This window comes from Homalodisca vitripennis, chromosome 2 (genome assembly GCF_021130785.1).
Source record: "Homalodisca vitripennis isolate AUS2020 chromosome 2, UT_GWSS_2.1, whole genome shotgun sequence".
Classification (NCBI taxonomy): domain Eukaryota; kingdom Metazoa; phylum Arthropoda; class Insecta; order Hemiptera; family Cicadellidae; genus Homalodisca; species Homalodisca vitripennis.
The window spans coordinates 205,789,278-205,816,943 of NC_060208.1; the positions used below are offsets into that span (position 1 = coordinate 205,789,278).

Sequence of the window (27,666 nt, forward strand, 5' to 3'; positions counted from 1 at the left end):
AATTTTTTTTTAAGTTCAAAGCTAATTTTTATTATAAATAAATTGTAAAAGGTAAAAGCAATAAAAGTATAAAACCGTGCAATTTTACTTAAAATTAGCGTATTCATTGATAAAAGTTAAAAACAACTATTTACAAACTGTTTATTTCAAATGAATTTAAACTAAATTAAATACGCCTCGTCACATTATAAAACAAGATAAATATTTTAAACTAATCAAAACACCACCACACGATGAAGAATAATGAGAATGATACGTAGTAGACGTACACTCATGACAACCGAGAAAGTAGTAATACATGCCAAGGATATGTGGGATATGTTTGGTTATGGCTCTATAGGAGACGCAGAACTGACGAGCAGGTGGTCGGAATTAGACAAAGGGTGCTGCCCTCCCCCTGCCGCAGAGTGAAGGTTGTTTATTAATACTTCCTTGGCAACGGCGATAAGCACGCAACGTGCACCGGGCATTTCAAAGGCCTTTTGTGAACTAAAATACTCTCCAACAGACATAATCTATAATATCGGATATAATTGCATTTGGCGTTTTGGTCAAAGTCTAAGATTCTAATATATCCGTCTTCGGGGTGGGAAGGGTTAAGATAATGTTGTAATGCTAACCCATCAAGCGCTAAATGAACTTCACTAAAGTCTAACATATGGCCGCAGTATAACAAGCAGCCACCAACACAATCGGATTATGATTAACGAATGATTCAAATCATCGATATTCATGACTATGCAAACTACTGAAAGAAAACTGTCAAAGACTAAAAACAAAATGTCAGACTAAAGTGCATGGCAGTAGGCCGCCCCATAGAAGAAGAAGAACATTTAAATACCTTATGTATTTTCAAGGATAAACGTGACTGCGTGTGACTGTCACTGTTCTTGCAGCCATTAGTCAATAATGAAATACATGATTTTAATTTTAAATGTATTTACAAAACGATTTTACTTTGAATTAATTTTGAGTGAACTGAATTAAGTTTTATGCTTTTAAAACGTATTGTGGCGAAGCTATACTTTTATATATGTAAAATAAATGTATTTCTTTCAGATTGCAAAAATAACTGAACTATATTTAAACAACGTTTGAGCAGCATAGTACTCATGATTACTTTAGCCAATCTGAAATGGCATTTTGGCAGGTACTGATGCCGTAAAAGTACATTCATTAACAATTCAAAGTCATAGTTTGTTTGATTTCAACTAAAATAGTACACGATTTTTCATTATATTCATAACCAAATTAAGAATGTTTAAAAAATGTCTTCTAAAGATAGTTTTCAGATGAGTTATGTTTGTTCTTAGGTACTTTTCTCGTGATTTTCATCATTAATTCTAGTTTTCACCATGTCAATACAAACTGGATAATTCGGATTTAAAGGAGCAAGGTTATTATCTTGTAACAATTTAAAACACTGCTCAGTGTTTATAAAATTATTTTGAGCCAATATCTGCATATTCATCACCATTGTGCCTGTCATTGTCACTAGCCCTCTCATACATAAACAAAATAACAACAGCTAGTAATGATGTCACTAGCAACAGCTGGTAATGACGTCACCAGCCTAAAAAAAGAAAGCTGGCAATGATTATTTACGAATATCTATAGGTCAAATGTCATATTCAATAGTATCGATATTTAAAATCGATAACCACAATCCAATTGTGTTGGTGGCCACTTATTATACTGTAGCCGCGCTACCAGATCTAGTACTTAATAGTGATCATGAAATATTGCGTGTACTCAAACGCAACCATAGTAAAGACTGTCTTAAATGTTTTCATTAGTAGAATAATGTATACTTTAGACATGTTATCTACAACCACTTTTAATAACATCTTCAAATACCTAGTATACTTTTATTACCAGAATGAATTTTTGGGGAATCGCAAACCATATATAGCACAAAATTATTAGTCTTATAATTTTATGAAGTGATTTTCTACATATTCAATGTAAAAGTAAGTGTTCGGTGTGCACTTTAAACAGGGTGGCCACTCAAAACCTCTTTTCAAATTCCCGGTTTCTCCTGGTTTTCCCAGTCAAAAATTTCCGATTATCTAGTATATTTTCAAACCAAATAAACAGCTGTAATACTGTATTTAACCCTTACACCAAGTGAAACGATGACGTTTTATCGTCACTAGCAGTATTTGCAAGAAATGCCACAAAGCTGCGGTACTCTAGCATTTCGTCACTAGCAATATGCGAAAAATTCGGTGACGATTTATCGCAATCACCATTTTAAGCTCCTTAGGGTACTTTGGGATTATACCGACCACACCAGTATGAGGAACACAAAAATATAAATTTATAGAAAGAAACATTATAGAACGAAAAAACAACTCTTTAATTACAAACTTACAATGATTATCAATTGTTAATGGGTTTCCTGTGACGCCCAGAATGCAGCAATATCAAGGATGAGTGAGTGTAGTGGATTTCCGCTTTCAGCCGCAACTGCCGACCGCCACACATATTTTAGATTTAGGCAACATGTCATGATCTTGTAAAAAACAAATGGCCCCCTCTTCGCTCCTGGGTAAATCCCAAATTCTCATAGTGTCACCCATCACTAATCTATTACACACACAGTAAAACACGAAATACAAGAAAGCGATGTACTCGACAGACACTGCGGCACGAAAGTACAATGCGGTGCACCAGGTGAACGGGCGGCGAGACTCTGCAGTAACGTTATTTATCTACTAGACCGCTCGACTTTGACCTCTGTCTGAGGATGGGGAGTGGTTTGCGATAAGACAATTCCTGTTTTATATTGACGAAATATTGTTCTACGCTAATCTAGTAATAGGTAGAAGCAAAATGTCAAATAACGATTCATGTCTGGGTGTGGTCGGTATAATCCCAAAGTACCCTCCTTAGTTTTTATCTCTGTATCTTTTGATGTATCATACCATTGTGTATACCTAATAACTTTCCTTTCTGTGATTTTCAGAAAATACATGAAGAATATTAAGATTCAGAAATATAAAGATAACAAATAAATACCAGCACAGCGCTACCTGCAGTCCAGTTATTGCGGGTCAGAGGTCTAGCGGTGGACGAACTTTCGGTACGAGACAATGATTTCGCCAGTCCACAAGGTCGGTTCAGTACAATCAACAAACAAATCAAATACTTTCATTTGAACTCTACTTAATTAATTAATTAATCTTTATGTGAAGGAGGGGGAAGCCTAAGAATACCACGTACTTCAAAGGAATTTGCAGAGATTAAGGGAAATGGATAAATTTAAAATTCCCTTTTTAAGTAATAGAAATGATAGGTTATAAAATGAGCTCCCAGAATATTTTACATTTACGTAAAAATGTATGGATGTATATTTATAGAGAATATATTTATTTACAACTACGCCAAGTATGACGTATGGATAAAATACAAATTAGCGATCGTTTGTTTACTATCGAAGAGCTAAAGTCCGTGCATACGACCAGCAGACACGCTAGCATTGAAAATATAGACACAGAAAAAACTAACTTCAATTATAATATTATTTATAAATTATGTTATTCTGTTGCTATATATTTCTAAATAGTTTTATACACAAAGAACTACAAAAGCATGTTTCACCAATCAGTAATTTGAGTACTGCCAATCGTTTTTGTCCACGAATAGACAGTGCAGACTCCGTCAGTTAGATTACAGTTCAGGACTATGACACAACAAGACAAAGATCTTCATGCACGTTGGACTATTTGGTTTGAACAGTTAGAATCGTTTGAACAATCGTTACGTGTCAGTAGAAGTCGTTTCGGTAAATATTTGATCAGAAAACTGACAGGATTTCCAGCAATTGTCCAACCAATGCTGCTCTGATGACGAAAACTAATGAGCGTGACTGATTCGATCCGCTGGCCGTCTGCCATTTGTAGACTAGCAACAATATTAAGTTGCGTTTACACTGGCAAATAAAGTTGCGAGAGAGCTTGACAATTACTGTAGCATAATCTGAACAATATAAGCAATTTCACTCACGAGAACTATCGCAAGTACTTGCTAAAGTTGTATCGATGGTTGTTCCGGGAGTCAACACGAAGTCTGTTCACACACGACAGTGAATTGTCGGCAATGTTTATTAGGAATAGCCGATACTGATCTCAAGTTCCTGTAACCAACTGTCCGACACTCGCGAGAGCTCTTGCGCCCGTTTAGGCTAGCGATTTTTACAATTGAATAACAAAACTTGCGCCATGTAAACTTGCGCCATGTAAACTTGTGCCGGCGTAAACGCAACTCATTCGATACCTTTAACCAATGTAAATTTAATGACAATCGTAACACGTGTGAGGAGCAATCATCCATGGACCAACAGAGGCCTCGTCCACGATACAAACGGTAAGCTGTGAGTGGTGGATTGAGCGGCAACATAAAGTTTAATGTTTGTGTAATACGTGTAGAAAACACTCGAAACTAGCCATGGCAGACATGAGCGGCAGGGCAGCACCACACTAAGGCGCTTATCCGCCACCAATTCTACACATTAAATGTTTCTCCTGCCGCTCACACTCCTCAGCTCAATCTGTCATTGCTGTGCAACACGATGCAAACGCCCCCTTCTTGACGTTTCTTGTTGTAACAAACCCACTACTTTCTTCTCCAAAAGATATCCTATCTTATTAACACATTCGGTGCGGCGCGGTCGCCGAGGACCCCGCGCTCTGCCGCTTTTTTTACCGTTTTAGTGTGGTGTAGCCACTTGCTAGAGCGGGGTGAAACTACGCCGCAGTCAATGTGTTAAGCTTTGTATAAATCGAACAGACATTCTGGTGTACTCAAAAACCCGGGCTACACCTCTTATCAAACCGACAAACATTATATTATTCAACGAACCGAATTCTGAAACTTGTTTATAACACTGTAGATTTTGAGCCTGTGCTATTTATCTGAAACACGTATTAAAAATACAATTTTCACTAAAGAATAAGAGTTGGACAACTTTGTCCGGAGACCCCACTTCAGCGACTGAATAATAGCCTACTTACGTACAAAAAACCTGTTTGTATCACGGTTTACAAGCTCTCTGCCGCGTTACCGCTTAAAGCGTACAGCTCGTTTAGTGGCGAAGTCATAAATAATCAGTCGGCCGATTTTAATTGTCCAATGCATTTTTACGTATTTTTCGGGAGAAGGGGGCCGGAGGCTTCTCATGGAGTAGAACTAGCCAAGACAAACTACAATAGTGAAGGTAACCTTAGATCAATCGGCGTCAGATGTAGTTTACGAACATATGTCGATCTTCATTCACAATTTCACAAGCCACGTCACGTAAAATACGATGTTTCATGATTAATCATTCTTGATTCAAGAATGTGTCAAATTATGTCTTGATTTTATAACTTCTTGGAGACGGAAATATTATTTTTGAAATTTTCTTAGTTCTCAGAAAAACTCGCAGCTTATTCTCGGTTTCCCGGTTGGGTGGCCACCTGTTAAAGTATGTTACTCAGGCTAATACTGTGTCAAAAAGGGCAGAAAAAATGTTGCGATGTTTTATTTTACTTCTCAATGTAAAATTTCAATCTTTTGTGTTCTTGTACAGTAGCCAGTAGCAGCCATTGTTGTCCGTTACCCTACTACATACAATAATATGGTTAGGCGAGTAATATTTATAATTCTTAAGCATCCGTGAACAGTCTTTTGGAATTTATATTTTACTGATCAGTGCTATATCAAGGGATATTTTTTGTTTCTAGCCTTCAGTGCTAACCGCACTGATGACCGGAGGCATTACAGTCATTACGTTTAACTATTAGATTAACAAAAATTATATTTCTGATATCTATAAAATTGTTTTAAAATTTACTTTTTGAAAAAAAAATCAAATATTGTAAAATGGTTAAAGTAAACATTTACCACTTATTTTAGTAATGAGACAGCAGGATACTCCAAATATTATATAGGCTAACCTATGTTAAAATTAGGCACAGCAGGGTATGTTATTATTTAGATAAGATAGCCTACTTACTTATTTTTCAGGTCTTCATTTTCAGCAAACATTCTACGTAAATCAAGCTCCAATTTAGCCTTTTCACGTGAAAGTTCATCCAGCAGTTTTCTAGCATCTGAAAGTTCTCCTTCATACATAGACTTGACGTTGGTGATTTCCCGGGTTTTTGTTTCTTCATAGGAGCGAACTTCTCTAGTCAAACGTCCATTTTCAGATTCAAGATGCCTGACTTTATCGATATAAACCGCCAATCGATCGTTTAAATTACTCAAGTCATTTTTCTCTTGGAGCCGGCTTATCCGCGTAGGGCTGAGAGGGCTGGAAGGTCTCCCTTGAGAAGTAGACGCTCCCACTGATGTAGAAGAGGACGTGACAGTTGTCCTCTTTGTCGTAGTTTTCGACGACATTGTAGCCTATATTTAATTAGTAAATTTGAAGACAAACACTAAAACGATGTCACGAGAACACCGCCTCATTCACAACAACCACAAGCACAACTGCACAACGCGTCTAACGAACTAGTAACGCAACGACCAAAGACCAACTCTCAACTGAAAGTGAAATGACGTCACCGGAAAAGTACCACTCCCCCTTTTAAAATTTCAAATTGGCTTCTGTCAGCAAAATCACAAGGTACCAATTATACGATTTAACACTTTACATAACGTACTATATATAATGATTGCGGGTTTAAACCTGTGTGTTATATTGCTTAAGCTATAACATTATGATGAACTATCAAAGTAAAACTAATTTAAAAATCAGTATTATTTGGTGACGGAACAATTATGCTTTTAATATACACGTATAGAGGACCCGTTTAATATTTCATTCTTTCTCGTAAACGTAAATATTCTAAAAGAAAAATTGTAATAGAGGAAAAAGCATTTCTTTTTATGAAAAAATGTGTACTTTGGGAAATATTCACTTTAAAACTTTGTTTCAAATAAAACTTGAACGAAAAGAAGCTTTTTTATACAATTCAAATGCCCCCTTTTTATACATTGCATACACAGTTTCTGTTCCGTGATGAAGATTTCTTCTAGGAGTTGGTGGTCATGAGGTACCGGTTGCATTGTTTTGATCTAAGGACTAAAAGTCACCCAGTTATGTAGCGTTAACGTCACACGCCAGGATATCTACTTGCAGTGGCTGTTGGCTGAATCTAACCTTTTCAACTTACACCAAATCAAACCAAACCTAATTATTGATCACAACTAGGAATAGTCATTGTCAATCATGTTAAATGTTGAAAATATAACCCAGTGAAACTAAGTCAGATTACAACCTTGTACCTATATGTAATTATTGCTTCTAATTTTGTGAATTAATATATTATTATTAATCATAAATTCCAATATAATCAACTACTGCCATCAAAATTAAACCCCAATTCTAGTGTCCAGAAATTCAAAAATAAAATAGCATTGATTATTCCCAAGCCAGTCAAAAGCTTTCCTTTTATGTAATGTGTTACATATCTAATTGTACGTAAAAGTTTATAAGAACAAATAAAGACAATTGATCTAAAATGAATAACTTGTTTTAGGAAGTCTTTTTTGTGGTATATCTAGTTTTAATTTGCCTCTGGTATTATATGTATGTATATATTATATGCGAGTACACTCCTGCAAATAAGTTTTATAACAAAATGATATAAAATATATGAATAAATTTGATAATTAAAATTTTACGTTGTGTAAAAAGTGGTCGTGACTTCAACGAGAAATGTCCTTCTTGGGACAGGAGACTAGAAAATGACAGGGACAGATGTTTTTGAAAGCTTTAAAGGTACGTTTCCATGCTAGTTGGGAATATATATATACATCAGCGACGTCAAGAGAACCATCTACTCCTAACTTCATGAGAACGGATTGGGAGTTGGCTTATGAACATTTTAAACAGCTGCAGTACACCTTCTAAAGTCATATATGGCTGGCTGACCCTGCCGTATTTGTGATGTGATTATCAATTTTAAAACCGATCGAAGCTAGAGTGCCGCAGGTCAGTCCTTGTTCTGTACCCAGTTATTTACCTTGTGAACGATAAGAATATTCCGATTGCCCCTTGGTTACTTTATCATTGTATGCTGACGACGCACAGTTGGGTATTTAGCAATTTTAGGCGGACAAAAGTCAATTAAGTGAATATTAAGGAAGGTAAGATATAAGTATGGATTTTAAAAGACATGCAGTCAAATATGTGTGATTCACCCTCTATATTGTAATGGCATTGTCCATTTGGTATCCATACCACTGGTTATTCTACTAGTCAAGGGTTTTTACTGGTCGGACCCTTGCACGACTTACATGTATTAAAGGCCACTATTTTCACAGCAGTTTAATTTAATCGTGAAACCACAATAGGTCACGTGTATCCAGGTAATTAAAATTGCATTATTAAATACATGAGGCCATAGTTAAATTAATTACTGTTTTATAGCTTCACAAAACTTAAGTTTTTTTTGTACAGTTTAATTATCTCTATATTTAAAACAAGTTGAGTTTGTTGTACTGTCTGACGTTTCCCAGGAAACATTTTAGGCTCGTAGATTAAATAAAAAAATTCAATATTTTATTATAAAAATTTTTGTTGAGGATTTTATGTGGATAGCCTAATACACAATGGTGCTACTGTTTGGATTGACATGAGGAAGGAGTTCCAGTCTGCAAAAATTAACCTCACCAATTTATCATGTGAAGCTTTGTTTGTCACTGTAAAAGCTGAGCCCGCTGCATTTTGCTTTCTGATCTGCTTAATCTATAAACCATCATCATTTCTCTGAAAATGTTTGTAACGCCTTTTCCTAAGCTATTGAGGATTCTATATTAGGCTCCTCCTCATTCAAGGCTACCCTCATCGTTGGTGACATTAACCTTCTTAACTTTGTCCTAAATGCTACTAAATCAACATCTTCAACTGAAAAAGCAATGCGATACTTTGCCTCTTTTCTGGATATCAAATTAATAAATAACACTCTCAACCTTAAAGGTATCCTTTTTGATGTGGTGTTTAGATCTCGGCAACTAATTACTGTTTCTACTGCTTTGGGCCCTCACTATTGAACCATGCCATCCTACACTGTATACCTATTATGATTACACCTACTCAAGAATCTCATAACCTGAGAACTTTAAATTTGTTTATAATCTTAAGAGATATGATCTCGATGGAGTCTTGAGTGATCTTCATAGCGGGCTTTTTCATGTTGGCCTTGTTTGTGAGCATGTTAACTGCATGTTTTCTAGTTTATTTCGCAGCTTACCCGCTGTGTAACTGTACGCTTACCGTTTAAAAAGTCGGTTGCTCTCCTTTTGGCTCTTGATCCTTCTAAGAATTGCGACCTTGATTAAATCCGTCATGAATAAAAAATGCCTTTATTAAAGAGGCGCAGTTAGGGCTATCAAGCCCTCTCTACCACTCAACATCATCTTGTGTGCAGTAAATTTACAATAGTTTGATACAATTGTGGTAAATTATTAACTAATTCTTTGAATTTAAAAAAAAAGCTTAACTTGTACAAGATTAAATTATCTTAAAGCAAAAATCTATATATTCAAGAGCATTCAATACCTAAAATACAAAAGAAAAACTGTATACATTTTATAATAAATACAAGATTATTCCAGATGAAGAGCAAGAAACAAGAAACATTAAATCACTCTAACACACTAACTGCCATGGTGTTCTCAGGCACTGCCATACTGTGTTAACTATAATTCTATGATCTATGTTTAATAAAAGTTTATTATCTGAAATTTACCTATCAATACTTAAAGTGGAAAATGTCAAAACAATAAATATAAAAGTAATGCCATTTGTTTAAGAAAAAGCAAGAAATTCCTTGGGCAGCGCCATGCCCTATTAATCTTAATAATGAACCGATTATGTGGATTAGTATAGTCAAACACCTTGGCGTTACTTTTGTTTGCAAGTTAAACTTAAAAGCATCATGGGTTGCTTTTGCGATGACTAAGGGGTATAATTCCACAACCTTTTCCGACGACGTGTAACATATATATATATATATATATATATATATATATAATATATATATATATATTATATATATGTCAGACTTACCACACAGACATCACCCGTCACAATGAACCGGATGAAAATGAAATATTCGAACCTCGTTAAGCAGCAATCTTAGACGATTTGCCGTAATAGCAAACAATACTGAGATTCTAAACCGTGCCTTAGTGTGTAAGAATCAGACATACCGGCCAGACAGGCCGGTCTGCCGCCGAGGAACATTTTGAAGGTTTCCCCATCCTACTAAAAAAAAACTTTCTTAACTGTCTTTCAAGTACAAATATTTTATCAATTAATTGTAAATTAATTTTGTGAAGACCTAGAGCTTTTAAATTTTGAGTATTGATTTAAACAGTGCAATAATATACAACGTACTGCTTTACATGGTAAACATTCGTATAGCACTTATACGAGTTTGCATATGTCTAAGGTTGTTCATCAATGGCGGTAAATTCGCTAATATTGATTCTGCGGATTCCGGCATGCAATATTACAGCTGATTCTGATACTCTCCAATCTCCAGAATGTAATCAGCTATACAGATAACTGACGTGTACGTCTGACAAATCAAGGTAGCACTTAGCAGACGGATTTGTTTAAGTTATAGATTGGTTGAGGTGTAACGTATTTTTCAATTTTATGTCGAGAGAATAAATAATATAACAATTAAGTTTCAATTCATTACTGTTGATCTTTCCAAGGCTTTATAAGGGCGTCAGGATAAGTTTTTACACGTAAGTTCTCTTGTAATTCTGAACGGAATAATTTTTTAAATAATACCTTATGATTTTAACTTTTCAGTGATAAAGAAAATCAATCTCTTGCATTTTATTGTTATTAGATTTCTACTAGTTTTTCTAGTAAGTTATTTTCACTTCGCAAAAGGAAATATTATAAGGAAGTATAACTATAATACTATTTACTTGTGTGAATTGTCTGACACATGCTGTCAAAAGGCATCTCAAAATAGAAGGGGTAATATAACCCCTGATGATAACCATGTTATCATCAACTAGAATCTAGTCAATTGAGGTGCTTCTACCCTTCTATTCCTCCCTTTTATATCTATTGTATTAGTGTCCTATTCATTTATTTTCTTATTTTAAGTTGAAATTTTGGCAAATAGTGTGAAGTGGTCTAAGTAAATAATTAATGTAAAGGTAGCTACACTTGCCAACAAACTAGAATCTAGTCAATGTGTTGTGTGTGGTTCTACCACATATTAAGGATAGAGTAAAATAAGTGGCCTCGGTTTTTATATCAATATTAACAAACAATATTACTTAGTAACCATTGAGCCATTGAGGGGACTGGGGAGACTTTAATAAGAGGCCTTCACTCGTTATTCGATTCGTGCTGTAAGCGGACCCGGTTTTTTATATCAAAATTGGCAAACGATATTACTTAATCATAACCATCAATATAATCAATCGATACTGATTAATTATTTTGAACTGTTAACTTAAATAATCTATATCAACAGCTGTAAACACTCTAAAATAATACACGTAGGATAATATTTCAATTTTACATAAGTAATTCTGATTATTAAAAATGGCAGTCAAAATGGACTCATACCGAAAAATCCATTATGTTAAATTTGTGGGAAAGAAACAACTGTAACTGTGAGAGGGGTAAATATGGTCGTCTTCAGTTTTCCTAATTTTGGTTATAATAAATTGTTTGATCACTGTAAATATTAAATTCATATTTTAATTTAAAACATATGATTGTTATTGAGGACTATAGATACTATTATATCGATTGATAGTCTAGGATTTGAGATGCGAATATTAAGTACGATGACTATATTCTTCAATATAAAAAACCGGGTCCGCTTATCGTACCCTACCCGAATCTTGTACATTACCTACAATTTTAAAAACAAATGTAACAGTAACATTACAAAACAACAAAACCAACTATGGCCTAGACTTAGATATCAAAGAAACCTTGCAATATTACAACTTGCCCAGCTTGATATTAACGAGTAACCGCTTTTGTGAAATGGAGGAAAGAATTCTCCCCACCAGGAACCAAACGCACATGTTGAAGCCACTTAAACAGTCACTTGTGAGAAATATCTCACATATTTTCCTCACATTCATCACTATTTTCAAAGTTTAAAAATTTTAGTTAGGTACTTCTTGTTGTTTATTATTTACATTAAAATTACTATAACTAACAAGTTCAAATCATATGCTAAGTTAAATCAATTGTAATATAACATTTTTTCTACGGATAAAAACAATCGAACCATTCGATAATAACAATTGAATAACGAGTGTAGGCCGCTTATTAAAGTCTACCCACCATTGATATAAACAATTTATACTGGTTAATTTGAACAGTTAGTTAACTAATTTAAATTACTATAAACACACTTTATAAAGATTTTAAAGTGACTTCATGTAAATATTAAATATTAAAATTGGGTTTTAATTCTGAAATTTAGGTGTGTTGTAATTCTTGCACTGGACACCATTCAATATATTTTTGTAATAGTGACGAATAAAACATATTTTGATTGATTGACTCGTGTTACGACTGAAGAACGCTGTAGTGAAATACACTAATTTGCTGACATTATTCAAACTATCATAAATCTGTTTATACAATAGCTGCTAGAGCTTTAATTTTGTTTAGTTTGTCTTTATTAATTATTCTACATTTATATGAAAAGTTTGAAAAGCTTATACCTGATTTTTAATGTTATTAACGTAAAACACTGTTTTAAAAATTTTGGGTAGAGTATGATAAGCGGACCAGATTTTTCCAATTATGATCGCTTGATAATTTTTTTTATATTTTAGTTGTTTATATATTTTTACCATACTCATAAGAGGTTTAAAAATTATTTCCAAAATTATCCAACGATTTTTGGCTTTGCAGATATTAGCGTTAAATTTGATTTTATTTGGTTTAGATTAAATGCTATTCAAACTAACACCATTCCTTTCAGAAAGATCTCTTCTACAATATTTTGTTATCTTCTTTATAGCTCTAAATACACATTTTCCACTTCCAATAGCCACCAAAATTTCGTATTAAAAATTTGGAAATCTAACTTTTTATAAATTTAAAAACAAAAAAGGGGTGATTTATCATAGTTCAAACTTTTTGTCCAGTTAGATGGCATAGCTTACTGACATAGAATTGAGTTTTAGCCTTAAAACGTGTTTCCTTCCTTTTTGTTTAAGTTTGAAGCTTTATATCTTTGGTGGGGTGACATAATGTAAAAATATGATTTTTGCACATCATGTGCATACATATGATTCTAATAAATTTTCAAAAGTAAAAAAAGCCCATTTTCAACATTGTTAATATAATGCAAATTACTCAAGATGAAGGTGTTATTGAAAAGATATGTTATGTCTTTTATATTCTCTTCAGGTGTCTCTTCAGTGGGGGCTTTTCTTGCCCCTTATCCTCTTCCATTCGTTGTCTGGAACCCAGGTGCCATTAGCTATCTTTTGTTCCTTTACCATTTGCCAATATAATTTGAAAAGGACTTTAGGCACCTCATGGACTCACCCTTCTAAGTTAGAACCACCAATTGTTGAGTCTTAGTGGTTAGTGGTGATAGGGAGTGAAAATTGCCGGAAACAATTTCCTGCTGTAGCCGTTTCAGAAATAGATCTCTTGGGTTTTCTGGTTTTTTTTTTCCAGACTCCATAAAAGTCCACTAGTACATGCAGAGGAAATAACAGGTCCATCTGGTCAGAGCCCCATAATTCCGGATAGAGTAGTCAATACTAACCGTACTCAAACTGGCATCACTACTGTGAGGCGGCAGGACAAAAACTGTCGCAGAGTGCTCTTTTGGAGCACTAGTCTAGATTCTGGGGTTTTGCGTAAGCAGTGCCACCACATGCTTTAATCCGAACCAACATAGGTCGGCTCGGATCCCCTATTAGTCTTGAGTGGCACTAGAGGTAGTGACATCCCTGGGGAGGTACTATCCTGACGTAATGACCTCAGCAGGGCATTTGATGTTGTAGATCATCATATACTTCTTGATAAACTTGAAAGATATGGATTTCGATGATTGGTACTTCAGTGGTTTAAAACTTATTGGGGCGCATTCAATGTGTTGAAATCAGCAATAAATCCCAGCAGCATTTTTCGGATTTTTCTGCCTCAGGGATCTATCCTTGGACCCCTACTATTCCTCATGTACATTAATGATCTTCCAAAACACATTGAAAGTCATTTCAACAGAACCATAAAAGCTGCTGTCACTCTTTTCGCAGATGACACTATTGAAAGTCATTTCAAATAACTGTCACTTTAGTACCCTGTATTACTCTTTTCGCAGATGACATCTAGCGTTATTCTAAATAACTGTCACTTTAGTATACGTTATACGTCATATCATCTTTGATTTCTGACTGGTTCTGCACCAATAACCTGTTCTTAAACTTCGAAAACGAACACTGTGGAACTTTTATTCCCAAACCTGCCAAAATCTTTCTAATATTTATACATTTGGTGGCAATCCAATAAGTAGCAATTTTTCTGTAAGTTTCTTAGGGGTCCATCTTGATTTTGGCATGAAATGGAATACTCATATAAACACATTATCGAAGCACCTAAATTCAGCTACATTCGCCCTGAGGTGTCTTTCTACATTTGCCTAAGAACAAGTTCTTAAACTGGGTTACTTAGGCTTATTTGAGTCAAAGCTGAGGTACAGAATAATATTTTGGGGATTTTCTAGTGTTGTCAACTTTAATAGAGTATTCACTCTTCAAAAGAGAGCATTGAGAGTCGTCTGGGGAATGAGACCAGATGAGAGCTGTAGAGAGTGTTTCCGATCTAGTGGGATCCTTACCTTGGCCTCCCTTCTCATTTTTCATTCAACAATTTTTGTTTTTCAAAATAAAACTCTTTTCTTACATTTAAATCATGATTATAACACACGGCACAGAAATTACCTAATTTCAGACCGTTTCAGACTCAACCTTTTCAAAAACTCAATTTTTTATTTTGGTCCCAAACTCTACAATTTACTTCCAAATGTAATCAAAATTCAAAGAAATGTAAACAGTTTCAAAAATTATTTAAAATTGTACTTGATCGGGAAGGCTTTCTACAGTCTCCACGAGGCTCTCGTAATACCCATGTCTTGATTAGACTGATTTTTTTGTAGTAGTAATAACTTTAAATTGTTACAAGAATTTATTGTGTTTTATCTTTAAATTGTAGCTCTATTGTGAACAGTTGTTCTGTTTGCTTTTTTATAATTACTTTTGATACTGATGTTTTGACTTGCACAGAAAACCTTTGAGTTCTGTTGTGTGAATAAATTATTCTTATTCTTATCCCAAATTGAGTCAACCCATATTCTGGACCTCATAACACCCCTAGTGTACTTACTAGTGAAGTATCAATGATTTAAATTGTTGTTATGTGGATTTCCTTGAGTAGTTTTTTCATTGATTACGTATACTTGATATTCAATACTATTTTGTCTGTAAAGCGTAGTGACTCTCTGTTGTTTTGTATTTACAATATAGTACATTAAGTGTATAGTAGATAATTAGGCTTTTTCCTCCATAAGTTACAAGTTATGCTCAATTCATATGACTTTACCTTAAAATTCATCCTAAAATATTCAGGCATGATAGTAAAATAAGGAATGATATGTAATGATGTTTTGAAATTATTTGTTTTAGAGAACAAGATGGGCTTTTTTCTGGGAAGCAGATTGAGTGTTTTCGTTATTGTTGCTGTTGCTGGGTTTGTGGCTTATGACATCAACAAATATGGCAGTTTTAGAGGTAAGTTCGAGCAATATATTAAGGAGTATACTTAATTGGCTTTTATTATTTTATTTGTCCAAGCTGACGATTTAAAGTGAGTGGTAGGAAAAACTTGGCTTTGGACCAATAGAATAGAAGGAAGGTAATAAATAATGGTACTTTGGGATTATACCGACCACACCAGTACGAAGAACACAAAAATATAAATTTATAGAAAAAAAACATGATAGAACGAGAAAACAACTCTTTAATTACAAACTTACAACGATTATCAATTGTTAATGGGGTCAGATTCCGTTATATGCCCCCAACGCTTAAACTTTTTTCAATGAACTTAGAACGTTATAAAACGATGTAGTTGAGAAACAGAACTAACATTCAATCAATCAACAAGCATTTCCAGGTATTGTGATCGGTATTGTTATCGCTGTTATCTTATCTTTCTCGAGAATCCCGATTACGGCAGGCCGCGCGGCATCACATGATTATTTAAGTTTTTGCACAGTACATAATTGCCTTTCCATTACAATTCAATTTATATTTCTGATCAGCCCCTCTAGAATTTGATATTTTACTGATAGGTACTATCTCGAGGGATGTTTTTCTTGACGTCAGCGCGGGGCAGCGGTGCTGCCGAAGCCCGCGCTGATGGCCGGAGGCACTCACATTTTGGGTGGCGGAGTGTGATCAAGAATAAAAACAAGTTTTGTGTGTTTTTTTTTCAATAAAGAGTTTAGTTTTTGTTTGGTAATGTTTTTCTTGAATTTTTGTGTTTGGAGAAATGTAGGGGTAAAACACGGAAGTACAACAAAGCGACGCATTAGCTGAACGGGCGGCGAGACTCTGCAATCACGTTATCTACTGGACCGCTCGACTTTGACCTCTGTCTGAGGATGGGGAGGGGTTTGCGATAAGACAATTCCTGTTTTATATTGACAAAATTTTGTTCTAAGCTAATCTAGTAATCAGTAGAAGCAAAATGTCAAATAACGATTCATGTCTGGGTGTGGTCGGTATAATCCCAAAGTACCTAAATAATTAATGAATACCACTTTAGTATTTTTAGTGTTAACATTTAGAATAGCACATGTATTTTTTCTAATAAAACTTCCACCATTTTAAATTGGTTGGATTTATTCTAGTTATATCTGCCTACCAACCAAAGATACAGATATCCCAGTTGTTACTCTTGTCATAATTTACATTCTAATGCTTTTTATGTTTCTAATCATTTTACAAAATATCAATGCATTATTACAATGTAAAGCTTTATATTATATATTTTTATAAAAATAAAATTGTTTACATTCACCATTGAAAAACTTAATAGTATCTTATATCTGTTTGCAATACGGCCATGGTTAATATTTTGGCTCTCTTTGTATGTGCCCAAAATGTAGCTTTAAAAGTCAATAATAGATTCTTTCTTTCCAGCTTCAAAAACAGGAGTTTTTCTCAGAGACTGTGGAGTATTGCGTTACGGTGAACTTGCTCTGACAAGATTTAGGAGTTATTCACAACAGGCTTACAGGTATGTGCGAACTCTTGAAATAAGGCTCAACTCTACTATGTGGAACAAATAGCCTAATAATATATTGTTATGATTGACCCAATAACCCTTTAACCCCCTCGTTCCTGGATTCGCTGAGATCCGAGCGCCATACTACAGTAACATACTAAGACCCCCAGCTCAGAGTATTTTTTTCCTATATTTAGGCGTTTTTGACATACGTTATTTAAGATTTAATAAATAGAGTAAACAATAACGATGTTTACAAACACCTCAAATAATATCAATTTTAAAATAATTACAACATATTACCACTATCACACAATTATCTATGAAAAACACCTTGTAAAAGATCAACGTAACCATTCACGAACTCGTGTACGATACAAAGCACGTGGCATCCAAGTAGTTTAAGTAATGTCCATAAGGTTGCACCACCAACATTGCTATCTTCTAGACATTTCTAACGTAATAGAACACCAAGTAACACAATATAACAGCTGATACAACAAAAATAAAGCAGCTGATAGTATGAAAACGAGTATACTCGGGCATGGTGGTTGTTCACAAAACTACAGTTGCACGATTTATCTCGGGAATGGCAGTTAAAAGGTTAAAATACAATACTCTGCCTCAACATTATACTTAGAAAACTCATTTTTAATCATTTATTGACGGATCCTTTCTCAAGGCAGATATCAACCCATAACAAATCAATTAAACACAACAAATTAGTTAAATTTAAGTATACGTTTAAAAAATAAAAACCAACATGATCTTAAAGACGAGATCAAATAAGAACAGTCAAATTAAAAAATAAACTTGGACAACTCCACAGATAAGAAAGTAATTTTTTAGGTGTAGGCAGCATAATAAATGAAATAAAATGGTGAAAAGAAAATAAGAGAGAAAAGGAATGAAAAAAGAGGCACTTTTTTAAACTCGCAACACCACTTGAACACACTTGTATGATTCATAGCTTTATCACTATATGCAGTTTTTACCTCATTACAAACCTCAACCTGAGTTTTCCCATCCAAACGAAATAATGGATAACGCCGCGTATTTCACACTGGGCAGGAGGTTTGATTGATATTTTTCATGATATGTATTGCCACATCGACAGTTCTCAAGGTACTTACCACAAACCTGTCTGTTGCGGTGAGAAGGAATCAGGCTACACAGCAGGGTAGCCAAAATGTTGAAAAAAATTACTTCGCCTGTGAGAGCTTCAATACATTTTCTTTCTGCATATACCTCGTATCTTAGCAGCAATCTGTCAGATGTGATAAGCGAGGGCACACAAATTATTGCAAGTTTGTTTACATTTTATTATATGTGTTGTCGAATGGAAAAGGACTAAACGTTTTCAAATAGAATATAAGTTGAACTTAATTTTCTATTTGCATCTTATAGACTCAGCATTCAGCGAACCCTCTCGTCCCAGTTGTTGATAAATGAAATCCTATTTCTGTCTGTCCAAATGTACGATAAGTCTTGTACCTAGAGGGTTGAAATTCATAGTAGTGTGCCATACCCTTATGTCCGCATTGCCTTGCCACGCAATTGTTACTGAATTATTTTTGATACATCACGCATACCAGGTTTCTTACCAACGATTATAAATCAATATATTTACACATTTGCAGCATTTTATGATTTGTAATGTACTGTACTGTTTTACATTTTACTATATTACTGTATGCCTTGATTGTGGTGGTTCATTCATATCCATAAACACCATTGTACCATACACGCAAACCTTTGCTCTGCTGTCAGTCTGTTTGTACCCTTAGATGGTCGTCAATACACCATCTGCATAATCACAAGACTAAGATAAACCGTAATTTATAAATGGAATAAAACTAACGTTTATTTACTGTTAAAATCGTGTTTGTTTCTGTAAACGTGACAAACATATTGTACAGGTGGAGCCAAAAACATGTCCCAGGCTACATGTCTTTCATACGAGAAAGTCTGGCTGTCTACCTAATCATTATAAGAGATGTTGTGACCCGTCTAGCCACCCATGTTTGGGCCAACATCAGCCAGATCTGGCATTACTTTGTGGACAAGAAACCAGCGGTTGTGAAGTGGGTGAGTATTGCTAGTGTGGTAGCGGGTTATTTTGTATTTAGATGGAGTTTTTATTTTTTCAAAATGTTATTGTAATTCGGCCAGGAATAGAAATAAAGATTCTAGAAGACATGAGGATGGATGATTTCAGAAATGTTGCCAAGAATGTCATGAGCACTAATATATTATTTATATTTATAACAATATTATTGTAACACATGATTTTTATTAATTCATGTGCACTAATATATTATGGGGAGGGGAAGAGGGGGGTAATATGTGGTGTAATTAAAAAGCATATGTGGTTATTTTGCTCAATTGCTGTTGTAGCCCTTGGTATTATTAAGTAATATTTAAGCCTATAATCCCTAGATTGTAGGTTAGAGCATAATTGTTGTTGTTAGAGATGGGTGTTGGATATTGGCTTATTAGTTATAACTTCATAACTAATGAGTTGTAGTTGCAAGCCAAAATGAGTATATTGGGGCTGTCATGGTAAGAACAAATTTTTTCAGACGTATTGGCTACACTGCTGTGTAGCTTGATTCCTCCCCTCCACAATGACACCGGTTCTTGGTCAGGGAGAACTGTTGATACGACAATACGTTTCGTGAAAAATATCAATCCAATCTCCTCAAGTCAAATCAAGTGGGAAATACACAGTTTCATCTGTTATGACATTTGAAAGGAAGAAACTTCATTTTGAGGTTTATAATGAGGTAAACACTGCATATGGTGATAAAGTTATGAATTGTACGAGTATGTTCAAGTGGTGTCGGTAGTTTAAAAACGGTCGTCCTTCTGTCCATGATGATCAGAGGAGCGGAAGACCTTCAATTGTGAAAATTGAAAATAGTACGCTCCATAAGGATCGCACAATGACTGTGGATGAACTTCCTGTGATATTTCCACAAATCTTCAAATCTCTGCTACACAATATCGTCACAGAAACCCTCGAAAATTGGAAAATGCCCGTGAGGTTGGTCACAAAATAGTTGACAGACCAACACAAGTTGAATCGAGTGGAGACCAGGCAAGAGTTTTTGAGATGCTACAAACTCCATGGATATGAATTTCTTTACTCTATTGTTGAAATAATGCATTTTATACCTCATTACTGATCTCAACAGGAGTTTTTCCCTTCCAAACAAGATAAGGAAAGACGCCACATATTTTGCACTTGGTGGGAGATTGGATTAACATATTTCACAAAACATATTGTCGCATCAACAGTTCTCAACGTACTGCCCTCGAATAGGTCTCATTTCAGAGAGGAGGAATTAGGCTGCACAGCAGGCAGTCAGTGTAGCCAACATGTCGGAAAAAAATCCTTCTGGCCATAAGAGCCTCAGTGCACTTACTTACTGGATATGCTTCGTATTATTGCATTAAGTAGTGGATTTTTAATTTATTATTAGATTTTTTTAATGCTTCTTTAACCCTTTAAGGACCAACCGTCTGATTTATCGCCGGCGGACTTTTCATATTTTTTAAGAGATATTTTAATCTTCTATATGGAATAAATATACTATTTTTCTATTCCCTGTATGTTTCTTACTATGATATCAAATTTTAAACGTCTTTGGAATCATCAGCTTGGTCATAAAAAATATTTTACGGCCATGTTGCATCGTAATGTTGTCAGGGTACTTTGGGATTATACCGACCACACCCAGACATGAATCGTTATTTGACATTTTGCTTCTACTGATTACTAGATTAGCGTAGAAAAAATTTCGTCAATATAAAACAGGAATTGTCTTATCGCAAACCCCTCCCCATCCTCAGACAGAGGTCAAAGTCGAACGGTCTAGTAGATAACGTGATTGCAGAGTCTCGCCGCCCGTTCAGCTGGTGCGTCGCTGTTTGTTGTACTTCCGTGTTTTACCCCTACATTTCTACAAACACAAAAACTAAACTCTTTATTGAAAAAAAACACACACAACTTGTTTTTATGTACCGTGCAAAAAAATTAAATAATCATGTGATGCCGCGCGGCCTGCCGTAATCGGGATTCTCGAGAAAGATAAGATAACAGCGACAAAATTACCGATCACAATACCTGGAAACGCTTGTTGATTGATGGAATGTTAGTTCTGTTACTCAACTACATCGTTTTATAACGTTCTAAGTTCATTGAAAAAATTTTAAGCGTTGGGGGCATATAAAGGAATCTGACCCCATTAACAATTATTGATAATCGTTGTAATTTTGTAATTTTGTAATTAAAGAGTTGTTTTTTCGTTGTATCATGTTTGTTTCTATAAATGTATATTTTTGTGTTCTTCATACTGGTGTGGTCGGTATAATCCCAAAGTACCGAATAATATCCTTAGTAGCCTATAAGATTTTGTATGTTAGGCTAATGCTGAAAAGTGTGTTTTAACCAATGTTACAGAAAAATTTAATTCATTTACAAACTTTTTATTTTTTATTCCAGGGCTTTCAAATTTTGTACAGCTATAGAGAATTATATGTAGAACTAATAAATACCATTTCCCACCGATAGTTTATTCTTATTTTTGGTAGTTATTGAAGATCAAACTCAATTTTTTTTAATTTTTTTATTTGATAAACAGATAAATCAAATTGTTTTTTTCTATATAATGAATTAAATTTATTTTTTCACAATGAACAATTTAATTATAAACATTTTAAGCCTAAAAACAAATCTGTACAGTAATTAGTTCTGAAGATATGATTTTTCTCTCAAACGCTTGAAAAATCGCACATTTTTAATGTGCACAGTTCTTGGAGCATGGCCAGAAAAACACAAAAATTTTCTTTGCACATGTCAAATCTTGGTCTGGTCCTAAAAGGGTTAAGTGTGGGTGAATATTATGATAAAATTTTTGTATAAAAGCTGTTCAAATTGAATTAAATAATTTGGAATTGAATTAGTTGATGTCTTGTTCTACTAGATTCTAGAGAAATAAATACACACTGCCAATGCAATAATAAAGGTTCAGTGCTAAAGCAAAAAGTTCCAATGAATTAGAGAGAAATATAGGTGTTTGTTTTTCAGAGTGGTATCCAAATCTGGTTTAGTCATTTACTGAGTCACAAATTCGTCCACTTTCATTATCTTATCAATTTAAGCCTCTTAAAGCTTATAATATTGTTAACTGTACTTTAATTTACTCATTCAAGATAATTAGATTCCAATTGATGGTTATTAATTACGTGTATCAAGTGTGAAGATCATTAAACTCAATTCAAATAAACGCTGATCCTCTGAATTAATTGACGCTGTATCATGTGTAAATTTGTCCTCATATTTATCTTCCATTCATCTGATGTTTTTTTTGATCAGATAGTAATTGATTTAGATATAATATTGCAGCATCAAAAATTTTAAAATGTAATTATTTTGATATATTTTTGTGCACTTACTACATGCATGTCCTAGAATAAGTTCATTTTTGGGAGGAAAAACATATTTTCAAGCTATTTTAATATTTGAAATAATATATATTAACACACATTTTTCAATATAATTTGTATCAATATTTGGAGCATCATTGTAGTGAATTACCAACAATAATTCAAACTTTCTTTAAAGAAATATTCCACAAATGATGATAGCCTTAATTACACAACGTTCACATTGTCATCACTTTCAAAATTCTATCATCAAAATTATAGTTCATATGCAGGAGCAAGTAATAGACAAACAGTACTGTATTTTTATTGTGTTACAAAACTCCTTTTAAACTATTTCAGTTATTTTTTTATTTTTTTCTTTATCACACTTTTTTGGTTTGTAAAATAATGTTGGAATAGTAGAGATCGCTCGATTGCTCTTTAAGCGCTTTGGTTCACTAAAGTTTGCAGCTTCAGTAGGATGTGTTCACAGGAATTTCAGTGTGTGGTGATGTATTTAGTTCGACATCACTTGTGATGGTGCAGAATAATCTTTTACAAAATGTGGGAGAATTACTAGTCTAGAGACTTCAAAATTTAATGGACAGTTTGAAACTTAGTGGTAGATAGAATATCATTCCTTCTTGATTACAACTGTTTTAGTGGACTCTGCTTTGTTTGGAATCCTGGATCAAATAGTTCAGATCGTGCATGTTTAATTTGTGAATAAACATGACAAAAGCAAGGCACCGTTTTGATATCCAGTTCCAAGCTGGTATTCATGTGTCAGAGATTGTTGCTCATGGTGTACCACTTGACTCCAAACTTATAGCGATGGAACAATATGAAGCTGTACGCAACACAGTGACTGAGGGTTTAACTGATACTGATATTGCTACCTATGGGATCCCATGGTCACTCATTGAAAGATCAGTTCATCTTAAAACATAGAGTTCTCTGTAAGTTTGGGCCTACATCTTAACCACTGAGAGGATTCATTAGATGTTCAATGTCATAACTAGGATTCTTTGGAGGTAGTCTTGTAAATTGTAGGAGGTTGACTGAAGTGACGATCAGAGCTGCAGGAGCTGCACAGGGTCAGGTGGTCTGTCACTCCCGTCACAAGTATGTTTAAATTAATTAAACAGAGATCCTTTTTGTGGGTACCACCTTTTATTTTATTATTCCTTTCGATTTGTCTACTCTTTGCATCCGTTAATGTTGCTGTCAATAAAAAAAAATTATTTCAACACTGCAAGTGATTGAATTGTTAATCAGTGTGACATTTCTAAGTTTTCTCAGTAACATGAGACATTGCCTCTTCTTCTTTTATTTTTAATTTCCACAGAACTTTCGCACCATTCCATCAGCCATAACATTTTCACAATTTTGCGTCCACACATCTGAATTTCACCCAGCTGAACAATTTTAATGTTCAAATAATCGGATGAATAACGAATCTTATTACTATCAGTTATTGTTTTTAACATTCACATTCATCATTTTAATGATAACGGGAAAGAGAAAGAACAAGATAAATCTATTTTTATGTTGCCAGTGAAGGCAATAAACAAATGATACCAGTGCTTATATGTGGAGTGATGACATGAAAGCTGAGTTGGGATCAGTGAAAAACAGTTCTTGCTTTCCCAACTCATCTTGTGTAACATTGGTGTGTGTACAATTTTCTTCATTTAGGAAATCATGGAAGTTGAGGTAATATATCTAACTTGTAATCACTGTAATCCACGTGCTGCCTTTATTAGCATCAACAGTAATAAATGCCTTAAAGATAAACCCATGTATCAGATACAATTTAAAATTCTATTTCAAATTGTGTCATTTTTTTAAATTGAAACTTGTTTCATTGTTTTTTTTTTTTTTTAAGTATGTTATGATAATAACTTAAAATTAAAGACCTATTTATTTTGTCCTGTGCAGACGTTACAATGGATTCATTGCAATAGAACACAAACATCAATATCATCAAGTTCATTATACAAATTTCATATAGGTAACATTCTTTTAATATCTAGATAAGAGAACTCAACTGACATAAAATAATTAATGGTTGGTATAGTCATATTACTACTATCTCTGTTTTACATGATCATGTGTTTTTGCAATACAATTTTAAATATAATTTAAACTTTATTAACAAATTTTATTATTTGTAATTGTGGTATTTCTACAAATGTTAAGTCCTTCCAGAGTTGTGGAAGATTAGACCAAATGTAGTGGCCTAAATGGGACATGGAAATTTTACTTTTCTTTACCAGTTTAATGGATTGTATCCAAAGAAAGGTTTTAAAATTTAGAAAGCCCTTTCAAATTAATTTAAAATGTGACCAATAATTTCAATATAATTCGGTTAGTTTTGAAAGAAATTATTAGACTCGTCTAAATTGAACCGAACATTTTTAATTAGTCAATGATGAGTCGATACGCTTCATTAAAAAAGAACAGTACAATGTAACTTTTTCAATCTTTCTTACAGATTTAGACCTAATATAGAAAAAAGATCCAATTTCATATATCTATCTTTCATTTTTAATTTTCACGCCCATTTGTATAGTATGATTGATAATATTCCAGACGAGTTTGATAACTGCTGTAATTTGTGAACAAGAAAGTAGAAACAGTTTTTAGGCTATTCAAATACAGCATGTCCCTAAAAGAATTACTTGATTTTAAATAGATTTATTTATTAGCAAGAGAGGCTTAACACCAATGAATTGCATACTAAATTACTCAACATAGACTGAAGTTTATGAAAATGCATCATAAATGTTCAATATATCCTCCTTTGGTTGCACATACGACATCCAGCCGATAGTTGAATTCATCCCAAACTTTTCTTAAGGTGTCTTCTGTCACTGAAGCTACAGCAGCTGACATTCTGTTTTTTAGTTCATCAATGTACACAATATAAAGGAGAAACGTAAACGCGTTCTTTAACATATCCCCATACGAAAAAATCACAAGGTGTTAAGTCAGGGGACCTAGAGTGTAAAGCCTGGTCTAGCGGTCCTGTGCGCCCTATCCAACGTCGAGGCAAGTTGTCATTGAGGAATCTCCGCATGTTTTTGTGCCAGTGCAGTGGTGCTTCATCTTGCTGATAGATGAAATTGTCAGAGTCAACAGTAAGTTGTGGAAAAAACAGTTCCGTAGCATTGCAAGGTATGATTGTCCTGTTATGGTTGGTAAAGGGAACAGGATTCCAGACATTTGCCATCGTTCAGTGAATCAAAAAATCAGTAACACTACATTTCGAGATCTGCAATCTGATCTCTTCTTCAGGTAAATAACTAACCTAACACATAATTACAAACTAGGTTAAAATAAACAAATCATACCAGAGCGTTGTGACACGCCTAAGTATGACAACGCTCTGGTATGATTTGTTTATTTTAACCTAGTTTGTTATTTACCTGAAGATGAAATCAGATTGCAGATCGCGAAATGTAGTGTTACTGATTTTTTTGTTTCATGGAACGTTGCCAAATGTCCGGAAAAATCCTGTTCCCTTCACAATATTCTTCCAGTGACAAAAATAAACCTCAAGCAAAGAATACGGTTGGTAGTTGTATACATGAACTATAAATTAAAAATTACATGTGTCTATCAACATAAAGAATTGGTTCCTAATAAATCCACTGTGTTTATAATCTACAAAATCAATGGATGATGATGCTGAGTCATGCTTTGTATATCCACAGCTGAACGAGTACCTTCCAGGTGTCTCTGACAGTGTCAGCAGCTGGCTGAGTCAGGGCTGGTCTCTGTTGCTGCAGTACGCCACGATCGTGATTCAGTGGCTCAAGGACAATGTCTTTGTGTATGTATATTATACTCAAACAGTTTATACATTAGCCTAACTGTTAAATAAATAGATTTAAACACAGACCTAGGATATTGTTTGTTATTAAGTAGCTCAAGGACAATATCGTTGTGTATGTGTTTTCTACTTAGCACAGTTTATACATTAGTTTCTCAGATAAATTGCTTAAACACAGGCATACAGTATTGTTTGTTATTAAGCAGCTCAAGGACAATATCGTTCTGTATGTGTTTTCTACTCGGAACAGTTTTTACATTAGCTTGACTGTTAAATAAATAGATTAAACACAGACATAGGATATTTTTTGTTACTAAGTAAATCAAGGACATCTTTGTGTATGTATATTCTACTAGTAGATTATATAGACATAAATTCTTGTGTCATAACAATAAATTAAAGAAAGTGTAAAATTTATTCTCCAAGCATACACAGTAATTAATGCTTTGGAATTACCAGTGAGAATTAACAGTGGAGTTAATTTTTTTATTAAAGAGTCCTTCTAAGGGAAGAAGAGAAGTGGTTCATGATAGAAGACTGGGCGTGAAGGATTCAAGTACTTTGATGTTACTTCGAGAAATTCAGAGCCTTTTTAAAAAAATTTTTAAAGTTTAGATTTAGTCTTAATGATCTAAATATTTTACACCTTTTTACAACTGTCCTTTCTTATACTGTGGAATTTTTGCACCTGCAGAGGCAGCTTGTCACCGGAGAACTTACAAAGACTCTCTTGGGAAGCTCTCAACACTACGCAAACTCTTGCCCGCCAAACATTGTCTTGGATCAACGGCAAAATGGCACCAGTCATTGTTGGTTCCAGCACTTAGTCACTGGCACCCCCTCCTTTACTTGTCAGTTTCTGAACCAAACCGGTCTCTCCTAATGTTACCATCTTTCAGTTCACTGGCACCCCCTCTTTTACCTCTCAGTTCCTGAACCAAACCAGTCTCTCCTAATGTTACCATGTACACATACCTAATGTTACCTAATGTAAACATCTTTCAGTTCACTGGCACCCCCTCTTTTACCTCTCAGTTCCTGAACCAAACCAGTCTTTCCTAATGTTACCATCTTTCAGTTCACTGGCACCCCCTCT

General features: G+C 34.3%; 2 protein-coding genes across 2 annotated transcripts in view; one reads left to right on the forward strand and one right to left on the reverse strand.

Moving 5' to 3' along the window:
- The window catches only part of LOC124355308 (lamin Dm0-like), a 57,895-nt gene extending 51,355 nt beyond the window's left edge, over positions 1-6,540 (reverse strand). Inside the window, exon 1 of the mRNA XM_046806400.1 lies at positions 5,999-6,540. Within this exon, the coding sequence (XP_046662356.1) occupies positions 5,999-6,387 (389 nt within the window). The 5' untranslated portion in view covers positions 6,388-6,540. The remainder of the gene's footprint in view (positions 1-5,998) is intronic.
- A 3,924-nt stretch (positions 6,541-10,464) lies between these two features.
- Positions 10,465-27,613, forward strand: LOC124355309. Its single transcript, XM_046806401.1, has 6 exons — positions 10,465-10,752; positions 15,697-15,801; positions 17,218-17,314; positions 19,222-19,390; positions 26,452-26,570; positions 27,265-27,613. The coding sequence occupies exons 2-6, from the start codon at positions 15,705-15,707 to the stop codon at positions 27,395-27,397; spliced, it is 615 nt and encodes a 204-aa protein (XP_046662357.1). The 5' UTR covers positions 10,465-10,752; positions 15,697-15,704; the 3' UTR covers positions 27,398-27,613.
- The last annotated feature ends 53 nt before the right edge of the window (positions 27,614-27,666 follow it).